The 25,957-nt window shown below is 35.2% G+C and overlaps 3 protein-coding genes across 3 annotated transcripts; all 3 read left to right on the forward strand.

The window, feature by feature from the left end:
* The first annotated feature begins 371 nt into the window (after positions 1–371).
* Positions 372–1,262, forward strand: LOC142639680 (uncharacterized). The gene has a single exon (XM_075813826.1). It carries the CDS (start codon positions 372–374, stop codon positions 1,260–1,262), a length of 891 nt encoding a protein of 296 aa, XP_075669941.1.
* A 5,291-nt stretch (positions 1,263–6,553) lies between these two features.
* On the forward strand, positions 6,554–7,420 carry LOC142639681 (uncharacterized). Its single transcript, XM_075813827.1, has one exon. It carries the CDS (start codon positions 6,554–6,556, stop codon positions 7,418–7,420), a length of 867 nt encoding a protein of 288 aa, XP_075669942.1.
* Positions 7,421–16,154: 8,734 nt separating this feature from the next.
* Positions 16,155–19,074, forward strand: LOC142637874 (OPA3-like protein). The gene is made up of 4 exons (XM_075811828.1): positions 16,155–16,443; positions 17,614–17,748; positions 17,953–18,039; positions 18,781–19,074. Exons 1-4 carry the CDS (start codon positions 16,315–16,317, stop codon positions 18,940–18,942), a joined length of 513 nt encoding a protein of 170 aa, XP_075667943.1. The 5' UTR covers positions 16,155–16,314; the 3' UTR covers positions 18,943–19,074.
* Positions 19,075–25,957: the final 6,883 nt, after the last annotated feature.

Here is a 25,957-nt window from a genome sequence, read left to right on the forward strand (position 1 = left end):
GATTCTCACCAATGAGGTGAAATCAAAGCAACCGATCCTAGTTTTCCTTGTGGAGACCAAAGCTGGCATCAGTAAAATGAAGGGCTTCCATAATAAAATTATACACAGAGGGGATTGCAGTTCCTAATGATGGAAAAAGCGGTGGTCTAGCAATGATTTGGAGGAAAGGGACAGAGATAAGGCTGAAGAGTTGTTCAAATTCACACATAGATGTGGTGGTGCAAGGTGAGGTGGAGCAAGCACCGTGGAGAGCTACGGGATTTTACGCCACCCAAACACAAGTAAGAGGAAAATTTCTTGGATTTTATTGGATTGTTTGAACAAACAATGTGATATGTCGTGGGTTGTGTTTGGGAGATTTTAACGAAATTATGCATGTAGAGGAAAAATTGGGGTGGCTAGAAAAGGATGCAACTCAGATGTGGGAGTTTAGGGAATGCCTGAGTAACTGTGGGCTTATGGACCTGGGATTTATGGGGCAACGTTATACATGGTGCAACGGCAGAATAGGAGAGCAAAAGACATTGATTAAACTAGATAGAGTGGTGGCAAATGATGAGTGGAGAAGTATGTTTAAGGAATCAACTGTCCATCATATAACCATGTCTACTTCAGATCATTGTATGCTTGCCCTATTTTTGAAAAAGAAACATCCATCAAGACCTGTGAAGAAAAGATTCTTGTTTGACGCTATGTGGACCCGAGATGATAGATGTAGACAAATCATTGAGGAAGCTTGGGACCCTCTTAGAGGAGATCCAGAATTCACGATTCAAGATAGACTCAAGTGCTGTCAAGTCCATCTCCAAGGGTGGAACTGGAAGTTTTTGCATAAGACTACAGAAGAGACAGGGTCACTAAAAAAGGAAATAAATGAAACACTGGTAAAAGAGGAAGTCATGTGGAGTCAGAGGTCTAGAGTAGAATGGATTAGATGTAAAGACCGAAATACAAAGTTTTTCCATGTGACGGCAACACAAAGGCAAAGGAAGAACAGGATTGAAGGCCTATGGGCGTCAGATGGGCAGTGGTATGAGGAAAAAGAAAAAATAGAGGAAATAATCCTGGATTACTTTGCTAATATTTACAGCTTAGAGCACCCGAGTGATCATGTGGTCAATGTGATTGGGCTAGAGAACCAAGTAACCCCAGAGATGAATGATACCTTGCTTAAGCCTTTCAGAGCTGAGGAGATCACACTCAACCAAATGCATTCCACAAAGTCCCCAAGCCCTGACGATATGTCTTCTATCTTTTACTAGAAATATTGGGATATAGTTGGCCCCAACGTAATAAACTGTGCTTTAGAGATATTAAATTCTGGAAGGCTGCCTTGTTCCTTGAATGAAACTTATATCTACTTGATTCCTAAAGTGAAGAGTCCTAAAAAAATTATAGAATCTAGACCGATCAACCTTTGCAACGTTATTTATAAGAAAGTGTCTAAAGTCCTTGCAAATAGACTAAAACAAATCCTACCAAGGGTCATAGGAGATGCTCAAAGTGCTTTTGTTCCAGGGAGACAAATCACAGATAATGTTTTTGTAGCGTTTGAGACGATGCACTGTATAAATATGAAATAGAAAGGAAAAAAATGACTTATGGCAGTCAAGCTTGATATTAGCAAGGTGTACGATCGGGTTGAATGGAGATACTTAGAAGGGGTGGTGAGGAGGATAGGCTTCTAGGAAAAGTGGATTCAGCTGATTATGATGTGTGTGAAAATGGTGTCCTACTCTGTTATAATCAATGGAGAACCAAAAGGAAAGATTATTCCTTCAAGGGGTCTTCGCCAAGGGGATCCTATCTCACCGTACCTGTTCTTGTTGTGTGCGGAAGGATTGGCAGAGATGCTTCAAATAGAAGTTGGCATGGGGCGGATTAATGGAGTAGCAGTTGTTGGAAAAAATATATGTTTGTATCGCATACAAAACATACACAGCGGAAAATAAACGAATCTACTTCATTCGCAGCTTTGAAGAAATGAACGAATCTACTTCAAGAAGAAATGAACTTTTCATTCCCTTATTCTTGGCAGCTTTGAAAATTGGACAATTCCTCTTCCAATGTCCTTTCTCACCACAATGGAAACACTTTCTTTTGATTTTCTTTCTTTTGTTGGCAACTTCTAAGGCAATTTGTTTACCATCTTGCTTGGTGAAGTCCTTCTTCTTCTTCTTCTTCTTACCCTTGTCTTTCAACTTAAGTTCAGAAGTAGAAGCTTCAGCCATGTTAGCATCGACGCTAGAAGTACCAAGGATGCATTCCGCCGCTACCAATTCACTCATCAATTCAGACGAAAAATAAATCTTTTTGTTCATATTATAATTAAATCTAAATTTCTTGAATGATTCCGGTAGTGACTGGAGTATCATATCCACTTGGGATTTTCCATCAATATTGGAACTTAAAACTTCCAGTGTATTCAGATTAGAGATCATTTTAAGATAATGCTCTTTAACTGAAGTGCCCTCAACCATTTTGGTATTATAAAGCCTTGCAGAACTACCTTGCTCACCAAACATCTCCTTCAGACTTAGCATAATGTCTGAAGCTAGTTCTACATTCTGCATTTGATGTTGTAGAACATTTGAAATAGATACTAGGATATAGCACTTGGCCATCTCATTAGATTTCTGTCAACGATCATATCGCTGTTTTTCCTCAAGAGGAGCATCTAATGAAGGAAACTTTTGACATGGTTGAGTAAGCACATATTTGTGCTCTTTAGCAGTAAGAACAATGTTCAAATTTTTTTTCCAGTCAACATAATTAGATCCAGTCGGTTTGTTTTGATTAAAAATAACAACAAGTGGGCTAAATGATGCCATGATTTAAATCTAAAAATAATAAACATGAATATAATAAGTAAACTGGACATTATCAATTTAGCATATAAACATATAGCATGGAATCTTAATAAAACCACAATATAATATATGCAACGACAACCCAATCTCATATTCAATATCCCTCAGCATAGAGTGAATATTAAATACTATGATTGATTGATAATTATTCTCATTATTAGTGCTCTCATGATAACTTTTGTCAAACACTAATAATATAATGTTATACCTTTAGCCTCTAAATAATTATAGTAAGAAATCAGCATAGAGGATATTATAGTATTTAGTCTAGTGTGTACCATTGTCTAGAATCATGTGTAGCCACATTTCATCTTCCTTAACAAGTTTTTCTTGTAGTACCATGATTCAAAACACCCTCCGCATGGAATGCAAAACTCAAGGCTAAGACAATGTGTTTGATCAAACTACGATAAACTAGGATGTTCAATCTTGTAGCACCATGAAATAAATACTCTCCGCATGGAATGCTAAGCTCGAAGCAAAGACAAAGTATATATTTCATACTACTATGAATCGACAATGGAGGCCGTGAGATCCAACCCTTGTATCTCTCTCCCACTAGATATTTTAAATTAAAGGTTTTTATTTAAAAATCATGTGCATCCAATCACACACAGCCTTACACTTAATCCATTTGAAAACACTTAGAAAAATTCAAAATTTACTTCTTTCGATCGATCAAATGTGCCCCTCGATCGGTCGAAAAAATTAAAAACATTTGAACCTGACAATCTGCCTGGCTCGATCGATAATTGATCGCTGCTCGATCAATCGAAAAATAAAATTCGATTGATCGACTAGCAATTGAATCAAGCAGATTGGCCCCTATTTCACTCAATCGATTGAAAGCAATTTTCAACCGATCGAAACTCGTGAACTTTGAATTTCCAGAATTTTTCTAAGTCAGTTTTCAACAATTTTTCATGAACAAACAACCATCATATGAACATAATAGACAGAGATTGACATCAAAACTGAATTCTATTGATGCTATAGCCTTAAAGTTTAAATTAACATACTTAATATCAAACTTAAACAACATCATAACATCAATATCAATTTTCATTAAAACATAATTTCAATCAACCATGTAGAAAATCAATTGCATAACTTTCTAACATCATGAAACTATCATATTGATTCCAAAACTCACAAAACATGTTATACAATTTAAAATTGAAGACCACTCTGATACCAATTGTTGGAAAAATACATGTTTGTATTGCATACAAAACATACACAACGGAAAATAAACGAATCTACTTCATTCGCAATTGATAACATGCACTATGTAAATTTCAGAATTCAAAAACAAAAAAGCGTACCTTGAAGCGGTGAATTTCAAAATAAAGATCAGAAACACTTGGGAACGCTTTTAATCTTTACTCCAATTCCACTAACGTACAAAAGGTGTGGTCTCTCAATCAGTTCAAGGGAGAATAAGAGTGTATCTCTCACTTACATACACACTATTTCACAATAGTATCTCACACACATAATATCTTATATATTTTTACCTTTGTATCTAACTGATTATCTAATTGGGCTGGGCTTTTGGGCCTTTCCAATTAAGCTTTAGTATGTGGCATGGAGTGGGACCAAAAGGGACCTATAAGACACTAGCTCCAATGGGCATTGCGCTTTTTAGTCAACTCTTGATAAGTCCAAAGTTACCATTAACTATATTTAATACCACTATATAAATATAGTTGCACTTTAAGCCTTATTTATAAATTATATCCCAAGATTTTATTATACATGCAACCCCTTCATAAAATATTCGTAGTAATACAAAGTTATGAAAGTAGACTGCCACTTTGAAAATTACTACATCTTAATTCCTTTAGTACCCGGTTTAATCCTTTAAGTTATTCACCATATATTTATGAAATCCAATTTCATAAATATATACTTTAGTAACTCCTTACTAAAGTGGTTAGGCCTAACACTCTGAATAACCAAACTCATTAAACTTATCTCAAGGAAATATTTTATTTCTCCGTTAAGAGACTATAAATTCCATCTTGAGAATATATGTTCCATCAACACTAAATGTGACTGCCCAACATACGGAGGTTTTGATCGTGACCTTAGATCTCACTCTTGATATATCAAAGTAACCTACACTTCATGATCAAGTCCAGTATTCTCTCAGGATTAAGAGTTCATCTAAATATAAGTCGTGAGTTTATTATTCATTTGACAGTCGTTAGGAGAATAATAAATCTCACAGCGGTCTAGTTCAATATGTTTTAACTCTTAAAACATATCAACATACCAACTAGAAATCTCCATTTCTATGATCAAGACAAATCATCGTAGTTGATATGTTATAGTCTTCGCAGATAAAATGCCTAATTTCATCACCGACTACGAACTAAAATTCTGAGTTTACAAAGAACTTGTGATTTATATCTTCTGTGACTTTTCACATAAATCGCATACTATGCATCTCATGGACTATATGATAATGTCTCAATATTCATGTTACCATTATTTTTAGATAATAATAATAAATCAACTTTATTAATCACAACATTAATGTCATATATAATGTCATACATAGTATCATACAATAGGATTTAAGGGCACACATCCTAACAACAATATGCAAAGAAGCCCCCAAAATCTCCCACCTATTCTTCACTGACAATAGCATCATCTTTTGTAGAGCAACTTTGGAAGAAGCCAATCGGGTGAGCCAAGTCTTAGAGGAGTATGAGAAGGAGTCGGGGAAAAAGCTGAATAAAGAGAAAACATTTATCTTTTTCAGTAAAAATACTAGAAGTGAAGTGAAGGAAGGGGTGAAAGAACTATTCAGGGCTCAAATTATAAAACAACATGAAAAATACCTAAGGCTGCCACCATTAGTGGGGATAGGGAAAAAGAAGGCATTCAATTGTATCAAGGACCAAGTGGGAAGAAGGATTGTGGGGTGGAAGGGTAAATTGCTATCGAGGGCGGGAAAAGAAATACTCATTAAAGTTGTTGCTCAAGCCACCCCGACGTATACCATGAATTGCTTTAAGATCCTGGACTCGTTGTGTAAGGATTTAAATGCCATAGTTAGGAATTTCTGGTGGGGGCAGAAGGAAAATGAAAGAAAAATGGCTTGGGTTTCATAGGAAAAGATGTGTCAGAAGAAAAAAGATGGCAGGTTGGGTTTTAGGGATCTCAAGGCTTTTAACTTAGCCCTCTTAGCTAAACAAGAATGGCGGATAATCCAAAACCCGGACTCGCTGCTCCACAATGTGCTAAAAGCAAAATATTTTAAAAGGTCATGTTTTATGAAAGCCTAGCTAGGAAATAATCCCTTATACACGTGGAGAAGCTTGAAGGAATCCAAGAGTACCATTGACAGAGGACTGAGATGGATTAAAGGGAATGGCAGGAGTGTTAATGTGTGGTGGGACAGATGGCTCCCTACTCCTAATTCCTTTAAGGCTGTCAGCCCAAGAAGCCAAGGTTCAATGGTTGAAAGGGTGGAGCACCTTTTGGATAGGGAGAGGGGCTTGTGGGACATCGAAAAGGTGCGAAATACTTTCTCCCCTTTGAAGCTGAAACTATTTTGGGGATACCAATCAACCCGAGTCTACCCAATGATTCCAGAATATGGTTGTGGTCTAATAATGGGAGATTCAATGTCAAGAGCGCGTATGAGGCAGCTTTCAAGGAGTTGAAAGATGAAAAGGAAAAAGGAGAAAGAGGAGAATGCTCCAATCCTTCCAAAATGGCTGATACATGGAAGTCAATTGGGAAGCTGGGGTGTACAGGCAAAATTAAACACTTCCAGTGGAGAGCTTGCAAAAAATATATTGCACACAAACTTTTGCCTGGCTAAACGGAAGGTGACCGAATGGGATGGTTGTGCTTGGTGTGGTGAGAAGGAAACCTCAGGTCATGTGTTATGGGATTGTAAAACAACTGCTAAAACTTGGAAGGAATCGGGACAGAAGCTCCCTAGTTGGAAAAATTCCCATCGAGACTTTTTTGATATTTACTGGAAACTCAGGGAAAAGGCAAAAGATATAGATTGGGCTGCATTTGCAACAATGACGTGGTGTATATGGAACAATCGCAATCTATATAAACATGAGGGGAGATGTAAGCCCGCAAAAGTCCTTGTTAGTGAAGCACTCAGATACACAGAGGAGTACAAATATAGCAATTCCCAAACCATACAAACTCCCAGGCAGCCTCCTCGGGTTGGATCTCAATGGCGTCCTCCTGAAATTGGTTGGTATAAAAATAACGTTGATGCGGTAGTCTTTAAAGAAGATGGTTGTTGTGGGATGGGTGTAGTAATCAGAAATGAGGCAGGCTGTTTGATAGGGGCGATGAGTAAGAAACTCCATTTCCCTCTGGGTCTAATGGAGGCAAAAGCTCAAGCAGCAAAGGAGGGTATTCTATTAGCAAGGGACTTAGGCTTAAGCAAAGTGATTGTGGAAGGAGATGCAAAGACCATCATGGTGGCCTTTACGGAATCAGACCCCGACACCACTCCATGCTTTATCCAGAAGGTAGTGGAGGGAGCTAAGTTCAGGCTGTAGAATTTTAAGTCTTGGAAAGCTCAACACGTTCACAGGAATTGTAACACAACAGTACATGTGCTTGCTAGAAATGCGTGTAAGGTACTGGACTACATTGTATGGGTGGAGGACACTCCCCCAATCATCTTGGACCATATTCATATGGATGTATTTTCTTTGGATTTATCCCCCAATTAATGAAAGTTCTATAATCTTGACTATAAAAAAAATTTTAAAAAAAAAACTGTTCAGTTAAACGGCATCAAAATACATCTTTTTTTTTTCCTTTTTTTTTAATCTCCATAAAAGAACTCATGGCCACAGTTTCAAATCTCTCCAAGTGCAAGACTAGATATGTTCCTTTTGCTAAGAATAAGTAGAGATATTAAATGAGCAAATCTTATATCTGTTAGAGCATTCTCATCAATGATCTAAAAAATTTTAGCATTTAACATCTCAAAAAACCACTTTATTTATTTTAACACCTCATTTTACAATACATCAAATATCAAAGATTCCATATTTTTTACCACTTCATTTAATTATTTCTTTATCCTTCAATATATATATTTCTTTCTCTCTCTTCCTCTCTGTCACTCTCAACCAAGCAAACTCACACTTACCTTCTCCACCCAGCAAACCCATACCCACCCCATCCACTACCACTAGAAAGAAACTCCAGCCACCCATACCCACTTGTCAATCCAAATAAACTCACACTCTTCCATTTCAACCCAGCAAACCCATATCCATCTCAACCACCACAACTGGAAAAAACAAACACACACACACTAGCAGAAGCAAAAAACCCACAAAGAGACCCAATAGATTCACCACAAAACCCTAAAAAACAAAAGCATCCACAAAACCCAAAATCGGTGACCCATGGAGACCCATAGAGATTCAAATTAGTGATCCATGGAGACCCACAGAGATTCACCACGAAAACCAAAAAAAAAAAACAACATCCACCATCGGAGATTTGAAGACAACACCACAAAACCCAAAATCAGACCAAATCTCTGCCACCACCGGAGATTCCAGAGAAGAAATCAAACTGAATCTCAGCCACAATCCACCAAATCAGACCAAAAACATCCATAAAAAAGGAGCAAAACTCAGCCATGATCCATGATCCACCACCACCATGATCCATCAGTGAGAAGAAGGAAAGAGAACCGGTGAGAAGAGAGGGAAAAAAAGAGAGAAAAACGGCATTGGTACAGAGAAGAAAGGGAGAGAAAAAGAAAATTATTTTTTTAAGGAAAGGAAGAGAGAGAGTAAATATAATATTAGTTTTTTTGAACACCTTGCTACAGTTTGCTGCTAGAGATGGCAGCTCACTATAGTAAGGTGTCAAAAATTATAGCATATAGCATTTGTGTGTTGGATGCTATTAATAGCATTTTTAGCAGTATAGCATTCTTGATGCGAATGATCCTATGCATCATTATCCAAAACCAACAAAAAGCACTAGCAAAGAGGCAAAGAAAAAAAAAAACTCTTATCTTCTCTCTCATGGCTTCCCAGTATGTCCCAATCTCCAAAATCATCCAAAGCCAACAAAAGCACCAAAAAAGAAAGGCGAAAAAAAGCTTTTATCTTCTCTTTCATGGCTTCCTAGGATGTCCAAATCTCCAAAATCACGAAGCCAACAAAAAGCACCAGCAAAAAAAAAAAAAAAAAAAAAATCTTATATTCACTCTTATGGCTTCCTAGGATGTCCAAATCTCCAAAGATTTGCAAAATCTCTTCGAAGTTCAAACCCACATCCAATCTATTTGTAGGATTCCACTTTATCCTTCCTAAATCCCAACTCCTACTTCTTCATCTACACCCTCTCCTTCTTATCCTTACCTTCTAAACTTTTACCCCAAACTCACTACCCTTCTTACGATTTTGTTGGCTTCAGTTTGGTTTAGATTGATGTTGGGAGAAGGAGAGATATGATGCCATGGGGTTTTTTGCTCTTTTGCAGGACTGGGGTAATAATAAAAAAGAAATAAAGTTTTTTAACATTGTTTGTTTAAGGTTAAGCTAGCCAGATGGCAAAAATTTGAGCAGGGAACCTAAGGAATAGTAGGTTGTATCTAAGTTTTGTCCATATAATATAAACACTGCAATAAAGTAATATATCATTCAACCGTCAAAACACAACCTCAGTCCACAACCATCATCAAAGCCATGGAAACCACCACACAGCCACAACCCCACCACTATGACCAAAACCCATCAAGAACCAGCGAAGAAGAAGAACAAAAAAAAACTAGTAGAAAAAAAAAAGAGCAGAAATATGTGCAGAAAAAACCAACAGATCGGAATAAAACCAACAAAACCCATAGATCGAGAACGACCAACAAAAACTTGGCTCGAAATGCAGAGAGAGGCCGAAACCCACGCCTGAAACACAAACGCAACCCAAAACCCACACTCGAAACACAAACACAGCCCGAAATCCACGCCAAAACACAAACACAAATGCCAAAACCCATATTAAAATACAAATGCCGAAAATGGGTCGGCAATGGAGACTTGGGGGTTAGGTCGGTGGCGAGTTGAGGGAGAAAGATGGTCGGAGCTGGGCAAGGGAGATGGAGGAAGAGAGAACCAAAGAGCTTGGGAAACAAAGAGAGAGTATGTAACAGGAGAGAAAAAAAAAAGAAAAAAAAAAGGAAAGAAACATTATTTTAATTGAAGGTTTAATCAAATATATATTTTTTGCTTTAACTTCTTGCTACAGTGCACAGCTAACAACTATAGATGGTTGTGCACTGTAGTTGAAGAGCTAAAATTTTTAAGTTTGGCTCCACCATTACAGTTTACTTTTTAGCACCACCAATAATAATGCTCTGAGCATCCACATTGGTGGAGACAAATTTTTAGTTTTTTGGTCCCACAAAAAGCCACTTTATTTATTTTAACTTACCATTTCACAACACTCCCAACATCAATGATTCTATTTTGTTAGCTACTTCATTTAAATATTTTTTTATTCTTCCCTTCTCTTTCTTCCTCTCCCTATTTGTGAACAAACAACACACCCACACCGTCGCCAGTCACATCTACCACCACTACAACTATTGCCACCACAAATCACAAGCCACAACCATCACAAATCAAGGCAAACCCAAAATTCAACATGACAAAAATCCAAAAATTAAACACCCAAAAATCCACCACCACAACTCTAATTAAAAATAAAAATAAAATTAAAATAGAAACAACAACAACAACCACCACCACCACCACAAACCCACCTCAACAACCCACCCACAACCCACTGTAACAATCCACCCATAATAGCAACAACCTGATTTCACCCACAACATATACAACCTAGCCACCAATCCTAGCAACAACCTAGCCACCACTAAAACCATTGATCCAAACTAGCCAACCACACAAACCTAGACAAACCCGACCCACACCGGCGAGGTGGAGGGGAAGGCGAGATTGATGAGGTTAAGGGGAGATCGGCGAGGTAGAGAAAGATAGGTCGACGTCAGGGGTGGGTCAGCTAAGTAACAAGTGAGTTTGAGCTGGTGATTAGGCTAACGGTGGAGAAAGAAAGAGAAAATGAGGAAGAGAGGCGAACTGAGTGTGAAGAGAGAGAGCAACGGGAAGAATGAGAAGGAAGAGAAAAAAAAATAAGAAAAGAAAATAAATTATTTAAATGGTACTACAAGTGTGAACACACACACACACACACACACACACACACACACACACACACATATAGATATAGATATAGATAATGATATATTCAACATTTGAGCTACAATGCACAGCCACTATAGCTAAGAAACCAAACTTTTTGGCTTTAGCTCCACCAATGCAGCCCCATTTTTGTAGTTGGTGGTGCTAAAAATAGCAATATGGCTTTTTAGCACCACCAATAATAATGCTCTACTAATTTTATTTATTGAGCTTGGCATTTTTAAATAATTAGAAGTTGTCTTTAGATGTATAGAAGATGCAAGGTGCTTGACAAATAATTGTGATTTTTGCTTTTTAAAAGTGGTGACTCAAATGAAAGTATCATTACTCTAATCACAACAAATTAAATATCAATATTCGTGACAAAAATTGTAACAAATTTTAACATCATTTACAACTTTAAACTTTAGTGGACTAAAAGCTTTCACATCCATTCATTTCAAACCCAATGCAAATAGCAAATATTGTTCACAAAATACTGCAAAATTAGCTTCTTCTTCTTCTTTTTTATAAAGGTGTTAACCAATTGAACTGTAAGGATATTAGTTATAAAATTAGCCTTACATTCAATTATATATTACTATTCAAATTTGTACAAAATGTTAGAGTATCATCTTTATATAAGCATTATAACCTATTAATTCTAAAAAATTTATATAAAAAAGCATTGTAACTTGTGCAGCCAATCTTTTCCCTTTCTCTCTTTCTCTCAAGTCTCATATACTCTCTCAACATCACCGTTTTGAAAAATTGGACTCTCCGATTCAATCAAGAATTGAACTTGAAACCGATCCAGTAAAAACCAAAAAAATCGACAAAACTCGATCAAAATCAATGAAAAATTGGTCAATAATCAAGAACAACCGAGAACTAGTCCTTTTTCCGTTCTTTAACCATTCCAGTTTTTTAAAATATGCTCAACATTACTTGTTCATATTTGGTACAACTCTGTAATAGCAAACAGAGAAAAACAAGCATTGAAAATCAGAATAGGGATTTTTCACACATGAAAAATGAAAAGTGCACATATTATCATCATTTGTGAGCCTAATTTTTTTTACCCTTTTTCTTACACAAGCCATTCACCTTTTTCCCTCACAAAAAAATGATTTTATAAAATTTTCTTATGCCTAATTTTAGCCTAATTTCTCAAATCAAAACCAATAGAGTTGTAATCTCTATCCTAGTATACCTCATTTTATAGTGTTGTTAATAAAGTCTTTTAGCATATTCTTTATCTATCTTGATGCAATCCAAACGATGGATTTTTACTCGTGATGGCAGATGTTTTCATAATGAGAAGTGTTAAATCCACAACATTTTCATAATACTTTTACAACAAATCATAGGTGATAAGTTATTATTGGTTCTAATTTGATCCTATCACTGTAATTACATTTTTACTCACCAATAATAACTTGTAACAACTCGTCACTTAGGATTTGTTGTGAAACTATTGTGGATATAGAACTTCTCTTTCACAAGTAAGCCCTTAATGATAGGGAAAGCATACACATAGCAAAAGAATTGTGTTTTTTTTTTTTAATTTTTAATTTTAAGTATGTCTTTAAAAAAATGATTATTATTATCTCAACTGATATGCATTACAAAAGGAATTTTCTTGAATTAAAGGACACATCATCAATAATAATTCCATTTAAATGAACCAAGAAGAAAAACCATAGGATATAAGCATTAACATAAATAAATGTAATAAAAAAGATTTAACAAGAAACAAAAGGAATAAAAAGAAAAGAAAAAAACAGGGTAGGACGGGACAAAGAAAATAAAATAAAATGGGCCTCAACCATGGTTTTAAAAACCAGTACTATCAAAGAACCGAAAAAAAAAAAGGCTGGTTACCAGTTTTATGGTCCAACTGAGATCAAACTAATGGTCATAAATAACATCACAAGAGAGTGTGTTGTGTTTAGTATAACTTGTCTCACGTTTTCTTAAAAGTTATCTTGACTTTTGAGTGGAGTTATGATGTGTTTTTGTGTTAGAATCTCTTTCCCTCTCCCTACTTGTGTGTGTATTTATTTCTCCAAAAAAAAAAAAAAAACTGATAGCATCATAAATAATTTAATTAATAATTTTTAAATTATAAAAATAAAAGTGATGCATATATTTAATTTTAATAATATTAATAACTAGTCGCTAACCCATGTGATGCACATGATAATTAACAAATATTAAATAATGTCAGGCATTTATTACTTCTAGCTTTTTTTGTATTTTCTCCATCTATATTTTACATAGAAGTCTCAACCATGCTGCCACAATCCATAAATAAAAAAATAAATAACATTATTAATCACGTAAAATTTCAGTTAAGTTCATATATTTCCTTGCAGAAAAATGCATAGCATATCTAACTTCATAGGATCTATACATTGCTATATATTCTAAACCTTACCTCTATATATTTTTCTAAACTTATCCACTAAAAACCACACTCCAAATAACGCTAATTCTTTCCATACACTTACAAACTACGGAAACAATTTAGAAGTATGAAACAACAAATAATAAATCAACTATTTATACCTAGGTTTTCTATTTCCTACTTAGAAAACAAAGTACCCAATACCCAAAATAATACACTACGAAATACTCTAAAAAAAAAAGTTCAAAAACTCTCCAGTCTCCTCCCCTCCATCGACTTCTCTCATGTTGCTATTCATTAAGTCATGCTTTCCATAGGCCCAAAACCTTGTTAAACTCCTCAACCTCTAATTAACCCATGCTTGATAAACCAATTAAAATATCAACTTGATAATAAAAATAATCAATGCTGACATTGAAGACCCTCTCAAATTTGAATAAGAGGTTAAGTATTACCTATGATGCTAAATACTTTGCACCACAAATTTCACGGGAGCTAAACAAAGACTAAAACTAAAGAAAAGCACAAAAAAAAAAGATAAGATATTAAGAAAATTACATGTATGCGTATATTTCAATGCACGTAGTATCTGATAAAGAAAAAACTGATGATATTCATGGGTCAAGTCATCATTAGCTTTAATCACTTGGTGAAGATCAGACGCCATTAGCTCAAAGACAACGTAAATGCATGTCTTTGAACTCCCTCTTTGATGGTGGCAACATGATGCGCTTAATTTCAAAAATATCAGGATGCTATAAAAGCCTGAGCAACTTGACTTCACGCAGGATCCGTATAGACTCATATATTATTATAGAATTCTCAAAAAGAGAGAAATAGATAACTGCATGTTTTAAATGTAAAAGAAGGATTTAATATATATATATATATATATATATATATATATATATATATATAATGATTTTATGTTATAGATTTGTTGAAATTTTTGTTATAGAATTTTAGTTGAAGTGGAATTTTCAAGCTCTTGAAACATATATCTAATAGAGTTTTACTTAAACTAAACTATTGCAGCACTGATAAGATAATTAAATGTTGAAGAGAAATAATAAATATATAAGATATAAAACTTAAAATAAAAAGAAAAAGAAAATAGTGGTGACGTGAATAACTATGGGAACTTTAGAGGCTTTGGTTATATATATAATTTTACACACAACTTATATAATAAATATCATTTAAATATTAAAAGTAATTCACATATGTTCACAAACATTGTTAAAAATGTAAAAGAGTACATGACTTTCTAAGCTCCACCAAATAAGGAAAAGAGTTTTAAACCTAATATTAAGATTATTTTTTTACCCCAACAATAAAAACCAATAACAATCTGCTACTTATGATTAGTTATAAAAATATTATAGACATATCATTTCTCTTAAAAAAAAAAAAAAACCCACCCCACTTCGGTTACTTCTCCGAGCCGTTACTAACAATTTAACACTCACCCACTTCTATACTACTATTTAAGGGAATTCTTCTGTTTGGATTCCTCATTTTTTTAGTTCAAAAATACATTTATATCCCTATGTGTAGGTAGAGATAAAACTAAAGAACAATCCAGTAAAAACGCAACTTTAACTCCCACTAAAACATGGCCTAAAAAATAAGATCACTCTCCTGTTAGCAAATTTCTTTATCAACTTATAAATTATGTTCTCAAAATAAAAATTATATATGTAAAATAAAAGCACAGAGTTTTTTTTCCCCTATTAAAAATAGGGTTACTCTTCTGTTGATTTTCAAATTGCGTTATCTACATATAAATTAGATTCTCAAAATAAAAATAATATAATTAAAACTTTTTTTTTTTTTGCTACAAAATAAATGTGTAATATTTGTTCATTTTTTAAACTAACTTCATGATACTCTTGGTTGTATTAGTAATTCTAAATATCTAATATTAATGAAAAAAAGTATAAATCTCAAATTGTAATGAATGAAAAATTATGATCCTATAAAATTAAAAAAAAAAAAAAAAAAAAAAAAACTCATCTCCCAAGTCCCAGCCATTCCAGTTTCCACTTTCCCGTAACAAATCCATCAGAACCCAATTTAGCAATTTCCCATAACCATTCGTCTCTATCTCTCTCTCACCTTCTCTGTCAAGCCCGTCCATCTCTTTGCATCTGCAACATATCAATAGTTCAAACCAAAATACCTTCCTCCACCCTTCTCATGTTGCTTCTCTTACCTCTCCAAATTTTATTTTACCCACACATCTAAAAGTTTCATTCACCACATCCCATTAGCAACATTTTTTTTATACTACATTAACAACAGATTTAAGATTTCTCAAAATAAGGAAGAGAAATCCTTCACTCTGGTCATCCGCTACGACAAAGTAACTGTTGCGTCAATGAGAGAAGGCCGAATGGGGAAGAAAGCAACTGAAACAACGTCATTTTTAACTTTTCTCAACAAAACCGATTCAACCGTACCGGTTTCCTGATTTCATGGTCAAACCGGCGGTTTTCGGTTAAACTCACTTTTTTTTTTTTAATGATTTCCGGTTATTATAAAGAATCGGATCAAATTAGTATCCGGTTCTTAATTGAACCAGCCAATCCGGTTTCTAAAACCATAACCTCAACTCAACACTTGAATTAGAGAGTGCAAGGGAAGGGCAGAACCCAAAACCTTATACCCTATCTGCTGCTATATCTTCGGTTTCTTTCTTCTTCTACAAGAAACATCCAACTCTTCCGCACATAAAATCTGCCTCTCACCCACAGTACTGTGCTTGAAATGCCTGAACTCATCATTGGTTACCAAAAAAAAAAGCACAATGGTACTGCCTCTTTTCAAGCTTGGAACACTAGCCCTAAGAACTATTTCCAAACCCATTGCTAATAGGCTCAAAAAAGAGGCTGGCTTGCACCCCACGTTCCGCCAGTTCATCATCAATATTGCCCAGGTTTTTTATTTCACCCTTTTCTTTTGTTTTTAAAATTTTTCTTTCATACATAATCCCAATTGGCTTGCACCCTTTTGTTTGTTTGTTTTTTTTTTTAGTGATTGACTTTGCATGGATTGTAGAAAGGCATGACTAAGATATATCTGAAAGCTTCTTTTTTTTTTAAATGACCAAACCAACAAAATCATAAGGGTGAGTTATAATTCTTCAAACAGTGATGTTAATATCTTGATTAAGGATCTCACGCGATAAAAGTGAGAGTTTTGTACGTGGTTTTTTTTTTTTTTTTATAAATACAAGTATACAACCTAATTGTGCTACAGTAACTATGTCACAGACAATAATTACTTCATCTCCTTGATTTGATCTTTAGTAAAAACATATATAGAATGGTCTCAATGTCTATCTCAGACCACTTGGACCTGTCTGACTTAGAAAAAAGAGAGGCAATGGCCAATTTGATAGAATTCGAATTATCTGCATGATCTCACAAATGTTTCTTGCAGTATTAGACTAAGGTTGGTGTGACATCTCCAGGGTTTCAAGAAGAATATTGAATTTCAGTTTTTATGAGTAATGGAGTTAAGCTTACTGCCCAACTCATTAGACTTTTATTACTACTCAAACAACCTCATGCGGATTAATTTGTGGCTTTGTTCATCCTGTTTCTCCTACATAGTTCCTGTAATTCTTTCTGCACACATACATAAACTGAGGATTTTGTATGTATGTGTTCTCTATGTTTGAATATCCATTGAAATGGATTGTTTTCAATTTGTTGGCATACCACATCTGAAGCCATAATGCGTGGTCCATAAATTCCTGGAGGTGTTAATAATTCAAACAATAAAATTCGTGACAACCTTAACATGACAATTGGGCCTTAACTGAATAAACCGATGCCAAAAATTAATAGAATCCTTGTTACTTACTGGCATGTCTGTGCCTTTAATAAAGTGTGGTCTAGGATTCAATCCATAGAGAGAGAAGGCTGCCCCTACTATATAGTCTATACATGTTGACTAATTTTTTTTTAAAATCTCAATAAAATACAAAATGGACCTTCTTCAAAATGCAATAGAGACAATTTGCCATGTCATTTCCAAAAGCATTTTTTTTGGAGTTCACAATTACACCTTCCAATCTCATGGTTATACTATTTGGAATCAGGCAAACCATCGCTTCACAACAACAGTGCAAAGACGCTTATATGGACATGCAACTAATGCATTGATCCGCCCTCTGGATGAAGGAAGAGCTGTTCAACTTGCTTTTGAACTTTTGGGGGAACTTTTTGTGTTCACGGTAATTACTATACCCTCTGTCATACTCTATCCTCGTTATCTGCTTCAAAAAAGAATTAATGTTATGCGAAGACAAAATATGCAGGCTTTCACCATCACTCACACCATTCTTCTCCCCCCCCCCCCCCCTAAAAAAAGGTTGTATGTACCAGCGGGAAAATTAGGTTCTTATAAGTTGATTAAGTTCCCCTGCTTGTCTACTTAGGTTGCAGGTATTTTATTGATATATGAGGTGCATAGAAGTTCTAGAGCAGAAGCTAGAACGGAAGAAAAAAGGAAGCAAGAAATGGAGGTAAGTGATATGGCAATTGTTTCTCCCTCACACTACTTGATGTTTAAATTATGAGTTCCTAGTCAAGATTTTAGTAACTCTGTTATAATAATAAAAAAGTGATGACTGTACTTTTTTTATAAGCTTTCCAATATGTTTAACTATTTTTTATAGAGAGTGCATGTTGAAGTGGCTGTGTTGCAAAGTATATTTTGATTGTTGAATTTATTTCTAATCAAATGTGAATATACTGATCACAAATTTCCCAATATGATGGTAAGCTACATTTAATTTAGTGTAGAAGCAGTGAGATCAAATTCAATCAGTCAAAAGAAAAACGAAAGAAGAAAAAAGATGTTACAACTCAAATGGATGTCTATTCATCCGTAGAACTATGTCTGATTAACATAATGTTCAAAAGGGTTTCACCAAAAAACCATTATGACAGCAGTAAAAACCAATAATCTTTATAGCCCTTCTTGGAAAATCCAGTATAGCCTTGTAGGTTGCATCTGTTTGTTAGTTTGTTGGAAGTTAGCTGAAAGCTCTATCATTGTAATTATTGATGCTATTATCTTTATCAATTTTCTCGAGATTACTCTATTTTCCTGTTGTCATCGTTTTGTGACAAATTGAAAGAAATACAATGTGCAACTTTTGTTTCTTAAACAATATTCATATTCAACACCATGAGAGTTGGTTAAGATTATCCATTATGTTCCATTAGATATATAACTGTAACCACTTTTTACACTTTACTAGGCACTAAAGCAAAAGAACAAAGATTTAGAAAGAGAATTGGAAGTTCTGAAGTACAGACAATCTGCGCAAGGAAGAGGCTATTTAGATTTCGTCAAACTCTGGCACGCTGGTACATTGGAAGGGCATAAGTGGGGAAGACCTAGTTATATAAATGCAATGTGACTCTTACACCATTATGTATTTTTTCTTTTGGTTCCATGAATTAGAAGCTTTGGCTCTTCCTTGGCCTCAGATATTTTTTTTGGCAAAATTGAGTTCTATTGCTAAAAAGTTCATAAATGAAACCAACACTGAACTGACATTAACTAAAATTTTCGAATATTCTACTGTGGATTTTTGAAAATGCAGAATTAGGAAGGCTGTTCTTAATAAACTAGTTTTGGAAGTAAGTGCATTAATGATGTTAGATGATGTATGTATCATATGTCATCTTGGTGACATGCCACTGTCTAATTAATATTGCGTCCAAAAAAAGTAGGCCTTTGTTCACCATATTCGATAGGAAATATTACAATACTCTGGTTGGACTCATTCATCTCATATAAATAGTGTATCTCATCGTGAATCAAATTAGTGAGATCTAGTATTATATGAGAGGGGGAGTAAGACATTTACTGTATTCTATAGTAAAAACACAACAACTTATTTAACACACACAGCATTGGAACTCTCAGTAGGCACTAAGCCCGTTTGGGAATGCTATAGAAATTAGAGTTTCAAACTGTACAATTTTTGCAGTAAAGAGTTTTAGAAAACAAAATATATGGAACTTCTGACAAATTACTATGTGTTGGTGTCTTTGAAATTTGAAAAAAAAAAAATGGAAGCGTTGTGCCCCATACATATAAGCCAGCAAAGCCCTTCTCCGAATTCAAGTAGTATTCCAAGTTTCCAACCGACTTATACAAACAAATATATATATATATATAAGCTGTTTTTAAGACAATCGAAAACACAAGGCACCACATGGAAAAGACTGAAAATTCTCTTACCGTTTGTCAGAAATTTTTAAGCTGTAGTAAAAGGTCGCACCTACCTGTTTGCAATTGATTCCGATTTTAAGTAACCCAAGTCATGAAGAGTAGCATCATGTGATATGTGCATAGCTTTATAGAAGAAAAAAGAAAATTGTAATGTAAAATTTGTGGCATGCAACGCGAATGTGTATCAAAATTACGTACAATATATGGAACTTTTCCTACAGCCCAACTGTATTGGCTGATTTGTAATATCACAAATCCTATTTGATTTAGGATAACCAAATTGTAAGATTCCAATCAGGAGCTTACAAAGTCTATACCTTTGCCTACACGTATACGTATTCCCTCAGGCAAGGTGGAATTTCTTAGGGGTGGTCTTAAGATACTAGCAAGTCTGCAATACAGCAATATATTACCGATATTGAAAGCAACTAAGAAAGATGATGATGTCAACTAGTTTATTTTAGTTTCCTCCTAAACGCTAAAATTCAAATTTTTGCGTTCTCCTGCTGATATTTAGGTTCTCTTGGGAAGTCAGTGTTATGAATTTTCAAGATTCTTCTGAGCACAAGGTGTGCCACAAAATCGGTTGTCTAATCCTTAACGCAGTACCAAGAGGCATCTAGTTATCCAGGTAACTCTAAGAAAGACCGCAATACGAAAACATTAGAATAAACCTAATCAATTGGTGTTAAAATTTACCCAAATTTTGAGTTCATCCCTAAAATATGTTGCATCTCAAGTTGGTCCCTGTGTACATCTTCCCTTGCAATTGCACCATCAACTGGAGTAATAGAATTGGCTCATGTGTCAATCTCTTTTGAAGTTGTGGCTTCCATTAACAACAAAAATGATAAATAATCCTCTAGTCAACAACTATGTCCACAAAAGCAACCATGTTACGGACCACCACGAACTATGCTTTGTAACTCAATCAACCACCCCCACACCATAGTTATCACCGTAAGCCCCTTCCTAATTCCGCTTTCTAAGAAAAATCTCTTTTTTTTTTCCCTGATAATATCCATCTTTTTGTTATTAAAAGAGATGTATTGATCTCACAACTTATTAGGTAATTTTTTTTATGAATGTCAACTAAGCATTGTAAGTGAATTGCTCCCAGTAGTTCAATCATTTGACATTTAGAGTAATTCATTGTAAATGATCACTATGAGTTAGGCCAATAAAAGTTGATCGATCATTTTTCAGCATTGAGAATTGAAAACTCATTAAAGTTATTGTCAATCTAAAATCTTTTTTTAACTCTAAAATCAACTTTGTGTTATTCAACTAGAATTTGCTTCCCCTTTCAAGTTTCAACAGGAATACGCATAAAGTAACTTGTAACTATGGAAGAAAGTCATGGTCCCAAAGAGCTACCAATAATAATTCGGAAATCGAGGACCAAAACTAAGACCGTAAAAGTCAATAAAAAAGTTGATTCTTGGGGTTCTCTAAGCTTGGAGATTTTGAATCGTAAAAGAGAAGAATAGTAAAAGTAGAAGAGACAAGAACTTGAAGCCTACTTCATTGTTTGAATCTTCAAACGGTTGCATTGGTGATCTTATTATTCCAGAACCGATTCCAAATCTAGATGATTTATTAAAAGATTTTAGACTCTATAGGAATTTCTTTGAAAATATAACAGAATTTGAGGGTTGATGTAAGAGATGTACAATTAAAATAGATGGTAATCTCGATCAAATATGGATTAGGTTTTTTCCCCCATTATTTTGCTAATACTTGAGATAAATTAGATAAGAAAAAGTGTTGTCCTCCTAAAAAGGATTTTTAATGATTTTTTTTATGAATATTATGAGATTATATTTTGAAAGATTTTGTGTTAGAAATTGCCTCGAATTTTTATTTTAGTTTAATTATATATTTGGATTTTCATGATGCAGAATGCATGTTCATTCATTTGTTGTGAAATATGTAATTAAATTGCTTTAATTCATGTTAGGAGAAAAAAAAAAAAAAAAAGACTTTCAAGGATATAATGTAATTGCTTTAATCCTTGCTGAAATAGAATACTTCAAATCTCAATATTTGACTTGTTTGTTATAATTATTAATTTTTTTCTAAATAGATTATTACTAGCATATTTGCTAAAATCGTAATCATTGATTGCCAGACCATGAAATTGAAGTAGATAGTTCTTAAACCGTTTACAGGGTTGAATCGGTGTGGAGTTGTGAGCTAGATGTTGGGATCGTGATTCTAGTAATATTTTTATAAATATATAGTTCTTTTTTTTTTTTTACTAAAAGAAATATACAGTATTATAACATTTTTTTTTTCAATCAATAAAGATATAAAATATGAAAAAAGAATCATGTTAAATTAATTTTAGTAAAATGGTTTTTTAACATAGACACGTTAGGATATAGACATATGTCTAAAACTAGACATGTGTCCGGATCTAACATGACCAGTGCACTGATGCACTGGACACAATCCCAACCCTTTTAACATACATCATCCTTCCTATTGATTTTCTCTTCTTCTTCTTTTTCTTTTTTTTACTTAATATAGAATCTTCCTATAGTCAATCTGAACTTACTTTTTTTTTTAGAGAAAAAACTAAGTAAAGTTTTGTGGGAGGGAGGGATTCGAACACAAAGTGAAGCCCATAGGTCCAGCCCAAGAAATGATAGCACCTCAGGATGCTTCGGTTATCCACCTACACCCAAAAGCGGGACACCATAGAAGACATCAGAGACGTGCAAATAGAGAAGAGAGAAAATATCTGAAGAAGGTAACCGTCACCTTTACATTCAATACTCTGCACCAACTAATCTGGCCGCATTTATAAGGAAAAGACACCTGAACAGTGATTCTACAGCTCACAACATTCACTACCACCTCCAGAAGGGTCCTGATGGGAAATGCATCCAAATCATTCCCCCGAGACGTACAAGTGGAGGACTGAGATGCAATATAAAATGCTATATAAGAAAAGGAACCCCTCTAGAAATGTGATTGGCAAGTGGAAACTAAGAAGGGAGAGAATTGAGTATCAATCTGTAGTGAGATTGGCATTGACTGTTTATGAACAATCCATCCTCGAACAAGCCCAAGGAAGAGTTTATATTGAATTTGTGCATCATCTATTCATGATTGAAGCCTTCATCCTTTTAATTTCGAGCTTGGATCTTACTTAGCATTGCAGTTGACTCGAAAAGCCCACTCTCTTACAAATTAATTATGTTGGGCTTAAAATACTGCACACCACTATTCTAAGTGGTCCTGAACTATCTTTTGAGTCCCTACAAGTTTTATTGCTGAATAAAGTTCCTTTTGCATACAACTTCCAAAATAGACGGTATATCTTCTACTCAAACATTTAGATCAAACATCTTAATTTTAAAAATATTGGTGGTAGCTATGGTTTTCTTTTCTTTTGCAGAAGTTACACACAGCCAAGGGGTGTTGAAACCATGACCACACCATCCATGTAGAACTTTTTTTTATTTTTTTGAGGGGGAAGCTCCATGTAGAACTTATTAGACTAAACTATACTTCTTGGTCCCTAGAAAATTTTCAATACCAATTTGGTCCCTATTTTTTCTCAAAATGTGTCAATGATCCTTAATCATAACACCGTTACCTTGTTGTAGAAATAATAATGTGTTAACATTTGCAACATAAAATGTTGACATGGAAATTAGGGACCAAGAAATTCTATCGATGAAATTATAATAACTACAATAAAAAAACTTCATGTGTAGAGCAATAGGAATTAATTTATAAAAAACTTCACTGAAACATAAAATTATTTAATAGTCACAGAATACATAAATAAAGATGGATTTATCAAATTATCAAATGAATTGGATAAAAGAACTGATGAGTCAGAAAATAACATGGGATTATCATTCCACGTTAATGACGACCAAAACGAGCGTTACACATTTATTGCGCACATTGATGACGAAACCTAATGGACGAAGCAACGGTAACAAGTGAGTTGTGTACTTCAGAGCCCCCATTGATGACATACTAGCTGTTGCTCATAAATGCCGAAAACCATTACCCATTAAGAGAGGAAACAACTATAAAAGGAATGGATAACATAATCCAAATGTACACACAAATACTCACCCAAAAACCACTCCAAGTCACTTTTTCTCTCTAAAACATTTTCTCCCTTTCTGACTTAAGCATCGGAGTGTTTTTGGCAAACACCACACTGGTGTATTACACTTCTTTCCCAGGCTTTCTTGTAGGTTTGCACCAAGAACACAACCAACCACAGGATTGTCCATCCAGTGAGACAAGGTCCTTAACTTGGTGATTTTTCGCATCATCAGTTTGACGCCGTCTGTGGGAAATGCTTATCATTCAAAGCCATCTTTCTTAAGTGACAAACGAGAACCCCGTAGCACGAGATGGATGCTACACAGCAAATCCAAGCCCTAAAAGCCAGCTTGGAAGAAGTGACTCGCCAGAATGAAGACTTGAGGAGAGCCGTTGAATCCCAGAATGAGGAACGATAGTGGATCATGGAGAACCAGAATAAAGAAAAGCATCAGAGGATCGAAGGAAACCATAATAAGGAAGGATCAGATAGCCAAGCGAACAGGAGGACAAGAACTTCAGAAGAAAACTTGTCTAGAATGCAGAGTGAGCTTCGTAACATAAGGAAGGAGATGGATGAACTCAGGAATGAGGTAAAAGACAAAGCCATGGAGAACCTAGACGGAATGATCTGAAGGACGGATTCACCATTCACCACAAAAGTGTTGAACCGTACACTCCCACCAAAGTTTCGTCTTCCCCAACTAGAGTCCTTTGATGGCTCAAGAGATCCCTTGGATCACATTGAGTCATTTAAGACTTTGATGCTTTTACAGATGACCCCAGACGAAGTAATGTGCAGGGCCTTCCCAACAACGTTGAAGGGCGCAGCCAAGGTGTGGTTTGGCAAGCTACCCTCAGGCACCATTGCAAACATCGACCAGCTCAGCAAAGGCTTTGTTCGTCATTTCATTGGCGAAAAATGACACAAGAAGCCAACTGGGCATCTTCTCAACATACGCCAGGCAGAGAAAGAATCACTAAGGCAATACGTGACGCGCTTCAACAAAGAGTTGCTGCATGTGGATGAAGCAAAAGATCAAGTCATCCTGATGACCTTCCAAGCAGGATTGCTACTAGGAGATTTCTTCTTCTCAATCACCAAGAGTCTGCCGAAAACAGTAGCAGAATTACTTCACAATGCCCAAAAGTATATAAACGCAGAGGACGATATAATAACTAAAGGAGTGACGACCAAAAGGAAAAAATATGAAGGAACCAGTCACAACCTTGATAGAAAGAAGGAAACATGGGGTATTGAGCATACTTAGGACAAAAAGAAGAACCTCCTAGATCGAAGACCTAAGTTTACTAGTTTCACTCCCTTAGTGATGCCTATCGAGCAAGTGTTGATGCAAATAAAAGATGAACCTTCTCTGCAATGGTCTAGACCCATTTACACTCCAACAAAAGTAAGAGATAAAAGCAAGTACTACAGATTCCACTAGGACCATGGGTATCGTACTGACGAATGCAGACATATGAAGGACCAAGTAAAAACATTAATCCGTCAGGGAAAATTACAGAAGTTTGTACAAAGAACGGAGTCGTATAGAAGACAATAGAGGGACGAGAAAGAAAAGGAGCTAGAGATGAGGGGAATAAAGCACCCATAGGAGAAATAAGGATGATCTCAGGAGGGTTGGTAGCAGGAGGATCCTCTAAATCCCTAAAGAAGGCATATGCAAGAGAAGTAAACAGTGTACACTCGCGGTTCCCACCTTAAAAAACGCCTAGATACAGCGAACTGAATATCATCTTTTCTGTGAAAGATGCTTGTGGCGTTAGATAGCCCCATGACGATCTGCTAGTTATAATGCTCAGGATGGAAGAGTTCAACATGCATCGAGTACTAGTAGACAATAAAAGCTCAGCAAACATCATCTATCTATCAGCCTTCCAACAAATGAAGCTGAATAAAAAAAAAAGGTTTTGACCATTCACTTCCCCATTGGTAAGTTTCACCGGGGACAGGGTTATTCCCAAAGGCGTTGTTAAGCTAACCATAATTGCAGGCACTTATCTAGCACAAGTCTCCAAGGAGATTGATTTCCTCGTTGTAGATTTCCTATCAACATACAACATCATTCTTGGACAACCAACACTCAACAAGTTGA

The sequence above is a fragment of the Castanea sativa genome, chromosome 6, assembly GCF_040712315.1.
Source record: "Castanea sativa cultivar Marrone di Chiusa Pesio chromosome 6, ASM4071231v1".
Classification (NCBI taxonomy): domain Eukaryota; kingdom Viridiplantae; phylum Streptophyta; class Magnoliopsida; order Fagales; family Fagaceae; genus Castanea; species Castanea sativa.